Source organism: Nestor notabilis, unplaced genomic scaffold (assembly GCF_000696875.1).
Source record: "Nestor notabilis isolate BGI_N333 unplaced genomic scaffold, ASM69687v1 scaffold26588, whole genome shotgun sequence".
NCBI lineage: Eukaryota > Metazoa > Chordata > Aves > Psittaciformes > Psittacidae > Nestor > Nestor notabilis.
The window spans coordinates 6699-20788 of NW_009941857.1; the positions used below are offsets into that span (position 1 = coordinate 6699).

Consider the following 14090-nt stretch of genomic DNA (forward strand, 5'->3'; position numbering starts at 1 on the left):
CCTCCTAACGCCAGGGTCCTAGAAGGGAGCTCTGGCTGCTCTCCCTGCCCAGCACCTCAGCAGAATGACACCCACAGCTGGGCCTGGTGTGAGAAAGAACAGTGCCTCTTTCCACAAGTGCATCTGCAGGGGTGTGTGTGACTGTAACCTACATCTACAGTGGGAGTATTGGCTGGTCTGATGACATAATCACAGTTCTCATTTCCAGTATCCATGGGCAAAGTACAGGGCATGCTCAGCTGCAGCTAACTCTTAGCAGGCAGATGTTCAGCTGGTGTGAATGGATTCAGGGATTCAGGCTTGGGCTCTCTGGATTTTGTGTGCACATGAAAACTAACACAAGGTCTCAAGCTGTTTTGGTTTTCTTGTAAACTAATGAAATTCAGTGGGTGTTTTACCAGACACCCATGTTTCAAGATCTACTAATTTGTTTCTACAATGCATTTAAGGAAAAGTGTGTCTTCCTTCACATAGGCGTATTTAGGTGACTGCAATTTGAACAAAGGGAGGAACATGGGACAGCCACTTGCAATATTCATATCATTCACTGGTCTCTGAAATGAAGCAGAAGTCAAGTCTGGCCGAAACGCATCAATAATATGTTCCCTGTTGTTTTGGTCAAGCAACATGAATGTAACCTGAAAAACAGAACGTGGGAATGATGAGTTACTGAACTGAAAAATACACCAGAAAATAGCAAAGACAGAAGTGCAAACATGCTGCAAAAGCAGCTGGATGCTCTATCCATAATTAAATACAAATGATAATGAATGTTTCACAACCTGCAAGGTCAGTTACTCTCAACAGGGGAAACTGTAACAGTTCCCAGATGAAGGATTTAAAACTCTGCCACCCATAAAATAAAACCAAATAAAATAAAGGAATTATTTCTTGGTAGAGAACTGCACAGTCCAAAGACCTTTTTCATCTCTCTCCTGACAACTTCAACAAACCCCACGTTTGGTTACAGTCATTACATTCATTCTGTTAGTGTGATATGAAAAGGTTGCCCTTCTTACCTTGTTCCTGAAAGGCCATGGGAGCAAAGCATCGTAGTCTCCTTTCATGACAACAAAGAACAGGGACATGTGGGTTCCTTTTCCTGTCCCATCCCCATTCAGATACACCCTCAGACAGACCTTGTAGCCATACTTTGCAGTGTAGAAAGCTGAAAATCAGAACTCTTCATTAGTAAAGCCTCGCTTGGGGGAAAAAAGGACATAATGAGTGTTTTGGCATATGAGAAAAGATGGTCTATGACGTGTTTTGCTACCACAGGGATGAGAACAGACAAATTAGTACACTCTGGAGATTATAAGCGATGAAAATCCAGTGGTTGGAGTGCTTCTAGTGCCTCGGTGAAAATTACCTGTTATTAGCCACCACAAGCATATTTTACCTAATCAAATTACTTCTCACATGGGAGAGAACTGCAGCAGAAAGCCACTGGGTACCATCAGGCACCAGGCTGTGGGTTACACGAGAGGGATCCAGCAGATGTCACTGCAAGAGGCTGCAGGGCGGGCAAACTGCAAAGTGAAAGCCCAGAAGAGAGCACAACACTCTGGAAGAGCACATCACAACTGCCCTGAACTACAGGCAGGAGAGCACTAGGTCTTTGAATAGGCAGCATCTTAGTTTAAGGAGTTGGAGAACTTCCTGTCCACACAAGCAGAAAGAAGCACCATTCTAGAGAAAGAAGTGGGTTTTCTAAAGGACTGGGTTTTGCTTACACACATACACATTATGTGTTTTACCTGGCGAATACAAACTGACTGTTCTTCCAGTCACAGAGTCTTGTAACTTCCTGCCAACATCTGTTATTTTCCACAGAAAGACCCCATCATAGGAAGCTTGCTCAGAGAACAGAAGACTCTTACGAAGGCTGCTCAGGCCTGCGTCCTTCTGCGTCAGGCACCGGTGCAACTCTGCAATCTAGAAGAAACAAATCAGTTTGGAGTCAATCCTCCTCTGCAGGTTGTTGTGCTGCAGAAGTAGCAGAATCTTTCTGGAGTCCTCATGTTCTGGAGGGTCTCCTCTGATTTCTTTTTAAGCAACAGTTATGTGTCAAAATGAAGGCAAACAACTGGACAGATGGTTGGTTGGTCGGTCCTCCAGCAATAATGCTGCTTTAAGAGGATCAGTCAAACAATTGTCTTGCTTGCTCACAATCTGATCACAGCAAACTCTGAATGTTCAAAACTCTCAGGAGTATCTAGGTACCTGAACATGGATTGAGATGACAAATATTAGAGATCCCTATTTGAAAATATAGCCAAAGTTCCAAAAGGATCCTGCAGATGTGTCCAGAACTTCACACTTCACAGCTCAAATTCCTGTGCCCATCCCTCTCCTGATCTCTACACTACTTCTCACTGATAGATGTACATACTCGTTAGCTACAGAACAAGCACACAGACAATGCTTATCACATTTACCTTCAGTTCAAGGCCTCGTATTATATTTTGATCAAGTTCACTCTGTCTCCGAAAGGCCATGATTTCCAAGCTGGAGATCTCCACCTCTTTATTGAGCACTGCCACAATATTCTCAAACACTTGTAGCTTATTTTCTAGCTCAGAAATCACTTTCTCCCTCACAAGTTGCTGCAGAACAGATTCCTCTTCAGAAATGGAAGATCCAGGAAAACAGTCTTCTTCCAGATCCCCACAGCTTTCCAGCCCTGCTAGGATCTGCAGACTGGGGATGCTTTTTCCTGCACCATTCACATTCAGCTCTGTCTGTGGGATGAAACCATTTGCAGCTTTGGCAGCAGTGCACAAGCTTGCCTTCAGTTGCTTTATGTGCTGCAGCAGAAGCAGCATGTGGGCCCCAACTGCAGTTCTTTCATGATCCTTTATCTTCTCTTTGCTTCCCTGTGAGAAGACAACACTGTCAATACACTCTGTACAATCACCATAACTGGCCTGCTGCCAAATCAAGCAATGTCCACTTTAATTTCATGGGGAGAAACAGAGATGGAAGAACTGCAAAGTACAGGTCCAGCTACAATGCAGCCGACTCAGAGGAGACATGGGAAGAAGAGCCCTCTCACTTAGGCTATATGTTCACATGTGTACACATGCTACATAAAAAGAAAACAATTACCTACAGTCTCTGGATTAAAGAGGATTCCAGGAGGAGTCCTAGCAAGATTCTTAAATAAACCAATATTTAATACATACACTGACCGCAAAAAGTGAGACAAGGCAACAGATGCCAACTAAAATGCAAAGATGACTTTTCAGTTTGAAGAGATGTTACCCTGGAAGGAATATCCAAAATGTATCTGATAAACCAGCAGAACTGTAATAAACATCCATCTTTAGCTGTAGTGAATGCACAGTGCAGGATGCAGAGTATCAGTGGCTGAACTGTGTAACCATGGCAGTTCCACTATTTCCTCTGCTGTCTGCTAAACGTTGGTAGATTGTCCCTCTTTTCTTAAAGATCTATGTAAATCAAGGCCCACTACCCAGAACACAAAGGCTGGTTAGACCAAAGGCACAGTGCTCTTGCGCACCATTGGAGACCTTCCTGAAGGCAGCGGTCACTCACCCTAAATGAACAGCCAACCTCAGAAAAGCGACATCCATCCTTGTTAACTGAGGGTGTAGAGCAGTTCTGTTGAAAGAAAAAAGGAAAGAAAACGACCAAATATCAGTTTAAAGGGATTCTTTTATTTACCTACAAACAACTAGGCCACAATCCCAGCAGCTGTAAATCAAGTTAATTCAAGTCAAGGCATTACCACAGTTTGCAGAATCCAACTAGCTTTGAAAATACACTCATCTTTTACCTACCTTTTCTCTTGATGGTGTTTCTGTTTGCACATGGCTTTGTTCCTTACATAAACTGCCTTCACATGCATGTTCCTGTCATTAAAACAAGAAGAAAAGAATTCAGTACATTATTAAAATCATTGAGCGTCTTTTTTTAGGAGTCTCTGAAACAAAGCTTGTGTTTGGGAATGCTATTCCTAGTTTGTAGAAACTTGGGGATTTGAGAGGTTTTTCTACAGGAAATTTGTGTTACAGAAGAAAAAGTTTACAGTAAGTTTCTTGCTTTCTTCCTGGAAGGTGTGGGTTTAAGGAAGAGGAGAGGAGGGAAGGGTAACTTCACAGGAGCACTGTGAGCTCCACATCTCAGGGTGCAAAATCCCTGCCCAGAGAGTGCCTGCCTGGGGCCTCACTGTGCCACAGGTGCAGAGTTCTCTGGCTTCTTTTTAGAGGAAATAACATTCAGAAATCTGGGACTAAAGCACATCTGCTAAGAGTGGGTGCTGCTGTCCCCTGCACAACGAACTTCAGACTCAGAGGTTCCTTAAGCTAAGCCTCTAAACTGATTAATCTTCAGCCCCGCAGGCGTGCTCAGTGACAGGTCTCCAGATGCAATACCTGTTAAGTGGAAGTACAAAGTGTGATCTTTTGCTTTTGGGGCCCAGGGCTTTTGGAAACTACTTACAGATGCTTTGCAAGCTCACCCTGGGGAATTTGATACAAGACTGGCAATGTACAAGTCTTGCCCAGTAGTTATGTGTGCACACACACACACACGTACACGCATATACCATGACATGCAGGTGGATTACAGAACAGAAAGCAAATATACAGGAAATCCAAACATAAACTCTTCTTGCATTGACTTCTAGTGTGTTTAATGTGCACACCCTGCTTGCATCCTGCTTTTTACCATTTTGAAGGCTGGAATCCAAATTTTCCATCACGATGTGCTAATGCAAAATGCATTACCACTAACATGAGACTTCCTGCCATTTCTGGCTCCAAGAAGGGTAAAGTAATCCTCCTGCCATCGGTTCACACAAGTGTAACATGTGTATTTGAGACAGGAACTGTCAGCTTTCAATTCATACTGTTCAGGGGGTCTGTCTTTAATCTTTATAAACGCCTTTGCACACTAGTACACTTCCTACAGCAGTCTAGAAATTTTACATAAAGCCATTCCAACAACCTTAGAGTCTCCCCTGAAGAGTCCTGAGGTTTCTCTTTCAATCCTCAGAAACGCAGCCACAGGTTTTTGTCACTCTCTAACTCATTTTTAATACTCTGTCTTAGCTGTTGCATAAAGTATGCCTTTATTTTCTTCCTTTCTACTATTTGACTCCTTCAGAGCGCTGATTCCTTGAGGGGGAGAGGGGCTGGTAAGAAGTTCCTTTAAAACATGGAAATACAGAAATCACAAGACCAGTAACTGATTGGTGAAGATGGAGAGAGCGAGAGCAGTGCCCAAAACTTACTAGTTGCTCCCAGAGGATTGTGGCTACATGGAACACACACAAATAATCAAAATTTCTATGTCACATAACAGCAAATTTAATAACGCAGATCATGTAACCAGCAAAATTCCAGTTTCACAAGTACTAACGGAGGCAAAGAAAAATCAACATCTCAAGGCCAATCCCCTGCTTGGTTGCCAAGGTTTCCTAGTCAAATAATTAATTAGATGTTAGCTAACTGAATGAGTGGGAGGAAAACAGTTCTTCATTGCAGGAAAATGAAGCCCTCTGAGATGGATCTGTGGTATCACAGACCTCTGAAAAGACAAGGTGCTCAGGAACATCAGGCAGCTCAGGTTTCCTTCTCCAGCCTGCCTACTGCACTCACAGAAACAAGGGATTAAGGGTTGCCAGCTTCTGGTATTTACTGTCTCTCTCAAACATACACTGGATTTAGCACTGGTAAAACATGCCTGGATCCAGATACTCTTCTCTCTCTGTAAGGGTTAATAAGATACGAAGGGCACATGCAAAAGCTTCCCAAGAAGCATGTTTTAGCAAGAGTGCTGTTCTTATCCCAGAAGGTCTGTTACCTCCATGTTGAGTAAATCTCACAGCTCAGTATTTGTAAAGGCATAAATTGGTGACAGTTACGACATGCAAAGCTATCCACTACTATTAACTTCAGGCTGCACACATACAGGGGTATACGCACATTCATTTTGCAAGTCCCTGTCACAAGAGTGGAAAACACAACTTAAACGTAAAAAGTATAAACTAAACATGTTTAAACAGTCAGTGAGCAATGTGCAGCAGATCCAGAGTGTGCTCTTCCTGATCTATATGGACACTGCTGCTAATTTGGTGAGTTACACCTGACCACATCTAACAGAAATACTGTCTGATAGAATCCTGCCTTACAAATCTGTGGGCAGTTTAAGTTCAAATAAAACTCCAGCCACTTTCAAGGTCTCTTCCCATCACCTGTGTTGTTCTGCTTCTTATCTGCCTCATAGTAGGACACATGCTTTAAGACAGGAGCTAAAACACAGGCTGCACAAGCCCAGGGTGGGCACACAGATGTTTCCCTCTCTCTTGTAACGTCACAAGCAGACTATCAAATACAGCTCATTTTTTCCTCCAACACATGCATGGAAAAATTAGCACACTCAGGAAAATTAAATATTCTCCAAGTGCAGTAGCAGGGGATGAAAGATGTCATGATAGATTATTTAAGCCATTAATACAAAGCCCTCATTTGAAACAGAGAAGTGTTCTTACTTGGTATTCACTACTGGATAAGCTCTGCTTACACCTCTGACACGTTGTCACGTTATTAACACATCCATTTTCCAAATGATCTGCAAGTTTCTTTCTCATCACCACGTGCCCACAACCAGTGTGACAAGGGATTAAAGCATATTCACATAAGCTCTGATGCTCCTGAAAATAAAAAGTAATAAACCAAAACGTAAACTGCAGATATGCATTCACTTACAAATAGTCTCCATTCTGCCAGCCTAGATCTTTGCTTTGTGTTTCTTCTAAGCTTGAGTAAAGACCCACTCCATGATGTTACTCAGATTACTGGTGAAAAAAAATCACCTATTTTACTGGGGCTTTCTTCTTAATTCCTAAGTTAAAAAAACCCCAAACCAACCAACCAACCAACAAGATTTGCTTATTTCAGATACCTTGAACTGTGTCTCTGTAGTGCTTGTGTTGGAAAATAACATGATCCTGGTCTAGCTGTTTTAATTGTATTAGAGGATCCCTAACTTTTAGCCTGGGTTTTTTCTGAGGTGGTTTTGGAGGTGCTTTGGGTGGGGGGTTTAACCACTGAGACCATCGTGCTTTGTCTGATAGAATGGATATGGTTAGTCTGCTGATACCTCTGCACAGCATCTTACACCTCTGTTACACAATTGTTATTGTTGCATATAACTATATTCAAAATAACTCTTAAAATGTTTCCTTTACACTATTTGCATCATATCATCTCGACAAGGAAAAATATCAGCATTACTTCTTTCATAACTACATCCAACAGGTCTACACAGTCTTTCAATAAGAACTATTTACCCTGACCTCTGTTACTAGAGCTTCTCCAGGCCCCGTGTCACAACTGATTTTGTCTTTACAGGGAGATGGCTGTCCCCTACAGACCAGGCTCAGAAATGCCAATTTCAATCACACGCCCAACTCTCGGATCAATTTTACCATGTATTCATGCTGAGAGGGGCTCCAATTCTCCAAACTATGAAGCTAACCAAAGTGGGTAGATTTTTTCCTTAAAGAGGAATAGACTCACATAGAAAATGTGTGCATAATTAGCAAAGAAAAGGCAGCAGCACCTCAGATGCTTCTCAGATAGAGAGTTATACGAGGTATACAGCAGACTACCTGTTATGAATGCAGAAAGACCCTCTGTTCCCACATCTATTCTACGTAGGGCATTTCACATCAGTCTGCTCTCAATTTGGTCTAAGCCTTACTAAAGTTAATGGCATGTTTTTAGGTACTTTGTTAGTATAAATCCTGGTGCCTTGATTGCTTCTACTGATACTGCATTGATATGTGCTTGCTGAGAACCTAGTTTCATTGTCTTCCTGTCCCCATTCATGTCAGAGTGCACTTAAACAAATTGCCTTTAAACATACTTCAAAGTTTTTCATGATACCAGACCAGCTGCATCCCAGGGTCACACAGTGTACTCTCAGTTCAGAAATCTCTTTATTAATAGCAGCATCACCAAATGCCTGGAAAGAAAACACAGGAAGGGAAAAAGCACTGGTCAGAAGGTACTCCAGCATGCATTTCTGACATAGGAATGAGGTGACTGTGTCAAAATTTCAGATCTTGATAAATCCCTTATTTCTTTAACATTTGCTGTACTGCCATAAGGCTCTCTAACCCAGAAAGTCCATCTTAGTGCAGTAGAAGCCCAAATAATTGCTAAATAGTTTCCTTCTTATGGTTCAAAATGAAACTGTTTGATGTAATTTAAATTTACTGAAAATATTCCAAGCCAAGTACAGCCATTATTTTAAGTTCCTTTTCATAGAAGCCTGAAATATATCACATGCAATGAATGTGCTGACAGGACCCTAACCATAGGGTGCTGCCATGTGCCACTGTTAATGAATGCATTTCATTATCGGGGTCATTAACACCTCCTAAATGTGCTGCACAGAAGACTTGAGAGTGTTCTGCAGTGAGGACACATTTCTCAGGCAATGGCTATTTCCATTTACTATGGCACTGTGCACTAAAGAAATGTAAACCATATGTGAGTGGGGTTTTTTGCTCTACGTAGATTGGTTTTGCTATGTTAACCATGAAAAAATGTACAATTCTTATGTAAATTATGAAACACTGCACACTTCAAACACTACAACTTGCACAATCCCAATAGGCACACTGACACAAGAACAAGCCCTGCTAAAGTTAATGGTATGGTTTTAGATGCTCTCTTGGTAAGTACACAACACCGAGGACTGCAGATTTCCCAACAGAGAGAAGGCAAGAACTGGGCAGAGGGAACCTTTGCAAATAGAGCAAGGAAAGGATTTACAAATGATGCCCCATTTCAATGAAGTGACTGAAATTCCACAAAATGAGCTAAAACAAATAAACAAAATCATCAGCTTCAACATTCCTGGTTGGTTGGGGTTTTTTTTTCATCTAGATACAATATGTTTGTACACACGTAACATGATGTTACCTACATCTATCATTAAATCACAGAACAGAAGCGTAGCAAATGCTAAAAGTGGTAAGAAGATACATTTCTATATGCAGGGTCTCACAGAAACTCATTTCCTAATCTCAACCTGCAAGGAAAGTCCAGAACTTTGCACACAAATTGCAAACAAGGAATTTAAACATAATGATGTAGGTTGTACACAGCCATGTACAGCTCCATCTGCATACAGGGAAGAGTTTCTGTAGTAAGCTAATAATCCGTGGACAATTAGTGAAAGGAGGCCAGCCCCAGCCTCTGAAACAGTCTACTCTAATTTATGAGCAAAATCAAAGAAAAGAAATTCAAGTTATCAGGCACGTGGTGGCTTTTCCCCCTTTGTCATAAGAGAAAAACTCCAGGAATTTCCTGACATTACAAAATAGATAATTTAAAATACATTTCACTACGGGGACAGTCCCAGCAGTGCACGTGTCTCTTACTGCTATGTGCATTCCCTTGTGCTTTTTGGTACACACTTGTAGTTGTTAAATCATTATGGACACTACTCAGGTGCAAAACAAGGAAGGAAATACTCGGCTTTGGAATTCCACTGCTTTGGAATAGTCACCCAAACCTCCGGGAACCTGAGTGTGCACAGAACTCCTTTAGGGACCTGCGCCAGACCTTCATACAGTAACTGAGGTGACTCTTGGGGACATAAAAGTGCTCTGGGTCAAACAGAAGGAAACAGAATATTTGATTTGATGTATTGCAGTTGCACATCTCCCCTTTTTCATGTCAAAGGAAGATGTTGGTGCAGGTGCTGCTGATGTTGACCACGGGTGGCTGTCATGGCACACACACCTGACCAGACCTGCCTGTCACACAAATGGAGGTCCCCTGCCAAGTCCCATCCAAAAACCACTCCCATATGTAGTTCTCCTTGGCACTCTGACCCATACGATGTGGGTCTTATGGCTTCTGGCTAAGGCAGGACTTTGGTCTACATGTGGCCAGGACCATCAGCTAGGAACAAGTTAACAAACAGATCAATCTGACCAAAAGCTTTCCAGGATAAATCCAGTGTTTTTTTTCTCTCCAGCTAAAGTTGGCCCTCTGCAGCTGAACCAGGACCTATGGCTGCTGTAAACACAGAGAGGGGAGAGCCACAAAGTGGTTCATGTTCAGTTCAGAGCAGGACACTGTCCTCTAAGCCAGGCCCATGAATGTCAGTGCCAGGGTGTGATGCCCTACTCCTCTGATTGCACTGACAGATGCAGACGCTCAGTAGCTGACACTGATGAACAGCACCACGATAAGGCTTGAAGTAATGTTGCATAGGAAGGGATTATAAATCAAGACTGTAACAGGGAGGGATGGAAGTGACTATGGAAATAGATCATGGGATAAGCTAAGGCAAACACACATCTTGATAAAGCCTTTCTTTTCCTTGCATAGGTATCTTATTTAAAATATAAACATGCAAACAGCATGGGAAATAAACATTAAACAAACCCACAGCAAAGGCAAAGCACAGATTATCAGGAATAGATACAAAGAATAAAGCTGCCATTATTCATGTTGTTTACAAACTCAGACAACTTGCTGTAAGTTGATCTACACAGGCAGATCCTCCTGCCTTCGTGGTGATTGACTTCATCTGGACACTCAGCAGGCATAAGAATCTGCCCAGGCAGATCAGCTTGCAAGAGTGGGGCCCTGTTTACAACAACCCACACACAGATTGTGCAGAAAGTCCCAGCGGACCCAGCGAGAATCCCACAGCAGAGAAATCCCAGAGTTGTAAGAGAACTGAGAGTCAACACAGAAGTTCACAAGGGTTTAACTGTACCTATTTTTGGTTCCATGATGCATGAAATTTTGTCACTGGGAAACTTATTGCAGAATTGAGGATTTTTTTCTGAGCTATTCACTGTTAACTGCAGGTTCATTATTTTGCTGCAGCCACTTCCTGAACTTCATCTTTTACCTCACTGCTTATTTGCTTCCATTTTCCCCTAAAACATTTAGACAGAGTGTGTGTCTCTTGGTATTCCTACACATAATCAGAAAGGAGGGAAAAAGATAAGCTGGGAGTGGGTATTATGGCTCAGTTTGTATTCAGGATACAGAACAGTGCAGCAGTTGGCCTGGAAAATCACACAAGAGCAGAAGAGATCTGCATGGTGAAATTACAGATGAAACATTTGCCTATGCCTAGTTTTGATCAATCATGTTCAGTTCCGTGTTTTCCACCATTTCTTCCAGGTACTCTGGCTGTCTTTTTAGGCAATTCGGCCAGCTGGCTGATACTCTTAACTTTTCTCCTTAGGGATGCTCCACCTGTAAGCTTGGTAATATATTTGAAGGGTACTGAGAACCACTAGATTGGAAAATCCTCTAAGTGTAGTAAGTAACAGCTAAAGACGTATTATTACAAGTAGGAAAGCACTGGTTAATTTGAGACAATAAAAAATTAATGATATGGAAGTGTGTGGGATTTTATGTTGCAGAACCTGACAGATTTGGGAAGTCCTAAGGCTGCCATTATACTTCTTTAAATCAAAACCTGGGAAATCCACACGACTAAAGCATAAATTAAAATGTGTAACTATCAGTTGCTATCACATTTTTTATTACTCACTTCCAAAGTGTGGGCCAATGATGACTACAGAGTAGACCAGAGAATGTTTAATGATACATTAGTGAACTACAACTTACCCTTTCTTCTGCCAACAGGCTTCCCTCACTGAAGGTGCTGGGATCTTCCTCTTTACATTTCTGGCAAATTGCATTTTTATTGTTCCTGGCAAAAAGAAAGAAGAATGAAATAACAATCACTTGGTGGTGTGCTGTAGTTTAGGAGGTCTTTGTATACAGACACTGACACAAATGAAGCCATGGAAATTGTAACTTTCATTCAAAATCCATAGTCCTTGTTCAGTATCTTGATGTCAAAAACCACCCTGCTTTTCTATTCCTCATGACTAGGCCCATAAATCTTACCTGTATTTCACCAAAATAAGAGCAGCCTGGATCAGAAAAAAATAAATAGGGATGGAAACCTATTTATCTCATGCATTATGCAAAAACACCACACAGAAAAGGTAACACGAAAACAAAAGTCTTTTAAAACACAGAACACACCATTTTCCTCAGGCTTGACTTTACAAAGAGATCATAAAACCAGTGCAGAACTGAGTTCTATAGTTAACACCCTGCTGCAGCTAAAAAGGTTTCAATCTACTCTCAAAATATTTACCACAGAGTTTCATATAGGAAAGGCAAAAATACAAATTTACTAGAGATGTATTTCAATGGCAGTGTTATTTAGCATCCAGCTAATAATGAACTAACACAGACCAAGAAGCTCATCACAAAAGCACCCATCTGAACAGAGCACAACTGCTTTCAAACTGCACTCATTAGTTTCTTTGAGCCAGTTTCCCACTTGTGCTGTAAGACTAGGGGAAAGATATAACAATTCTAGTTCTGTTCTGCTGACAGTCTTTGGAGTTTATGGTTTTTGCTGCTTCATTAAGGAGCTTTGTCCTAGATTTACAGTAATGGATTTACATAAGTTGGTCAAATACATTAATTTGAGCACATTTTTACATTATTACATGTTGACTTTTAAATGACAACGTGGACAGTGCATTGGCTCAGCTTTTCAGGTGCCCCACGCTGTGACCAGAGCTGGGACTGCATGAATTGGCAAACACAAACAGCTTACTAACAGCATCCCTGAGGAAGCACAGTAACAGGCCTTACACTTACTTAGCCAGTCACTGAATCTTGACAGCTGCTGTTTTCCAATACATCAAAGCTGAAGTCGGCTCAAATTAATGGAATTGCACTGCAATTTCAGGCAGACATAGCCTTTTCCATAGGATTTAGATCAAGGTGTAATTGTGCGAGAAAAGGGAGGATAGAAGCAGCTAATCAAACAAAGCAAATCCCCACCCAGCTCCTGGTCTTCAGGTTGTCCTGGACATTAGCTGTCATTGGTTGTCACTAATGGCAGCAGCACCTTAACATGTACTGACCCCTGAGTTACTACAAATCAAACTCCAAGATAATGTTTATTAAAATCCTATAACATCACTTATCAAAGGACTGTAAAGTCCCATGGAAGTAGTAACTCAGCTTTGTATGAGTTCTTCAACTCATACAAAGTTCTTCAACTCATTTAACTTCAAGGTTAAATCAGAATCATTCTCCCACACAGGCAGAAAAAGTGACATCTGCAAGCCCAGTAATCCAGCCTTCCCCACACTTCCCTATTGCAAGGAAGAAGGAGACAGAGAGTACCCTGCAGTCCACTGCAGGTAAGTACTTCCAGACAGTGAAATGACTGGAGGCCAGGTAGCCATAGTCAACCAAGCACAAAACAGCTCTCAGGAGCACTTTTAGCCATGGTAGAGTGCCCCAAGGACCTACCGTGCAATCCAGGTGAGGCAGGCTGAGCAGTACCTGTGCCCACAGAGCATCTGCAGGGCCTTCTTCAGAATGTTATTGCAGTTGCTGCACAGGTACTTCTGATCAGGCACATCCTCACAAATGTTAGTGGGGTATCCAAAAGGAAACTCATTTTCATCAGGAGATGAGCCAGGGACATCCTGCAGGTCTCTGGTTGTTTTCTCAGCCATCTGAGGTAAACTACTGTCAGAGGGAAGGAAAAAAATGGGTGTTCAAACACGCAGACACAAGCTCACTTTGCTGTGTGAGAATATATAACAGCTCCAAACCTGTGCTGCAATCTAGTGACCTGTTTAATTGAGTCTGCTGCTGACATGCGTGACTAAATGTCACAGTGGGGTTTGAATAGGTACCAGCAGGAAATTACTGTACAGACTTAAAATTTCCCTCAAACACAACATGAAAATGGACAGCGTATTAAAATGAAGGGTTGGGGTTTTCTTTCCAGAGTTTCTGAGCTTGTAGAAAGATGAAGTAAATACAGCCATCATCTCAGAGCAACAATCCCATCAGTCCACGTCACACAGAAGTGTTTCCTGTAGAGTAAATCCCCAACCACCTCCAATTCCCAGCAGCCTAAATTTGTGATCACACTTCACAGATTCAGAAACTGAGCAAATGAGTTCACGGTGACTTTTCTGAAGTCATATAACTAGTGGTGAAGCAAAAGAAGAAATCTCAAGTTCACTT

At 41.8% G+C, this 14090-nt stretch overlaps 1 protein-coding gene across 1 annotated transcript; it reads right to left on the reverse strand.

Moving 5' to 3' along the window:
• Positions 1-422: 422 nt before the first annotated feature.
• TRAF1 (TNF receptor-associated factor 1) lies at positions 423-13570 on the reverse strand. Its single transcript, XM_010021109.1, has 9 exons — positions 13362-13570; positions 11643-11727; positions 7897-7995; positions 6518-6679; positions 3559-3624; positions 2439-2876; positions 1758-1935; positions 1020-1168; positions 423-638 (listed from the first exon to the last, which is right to left on the reverse strand). Exons 1-9 carry the CDS (start codon positions 13568-13570, stop codon positions 423-425), a joined length of 1602 nt encoding a protein of 533 aa, XP_010019411.1.
• Positions 13571-14090: the final 520 nt, after the last annotated feature.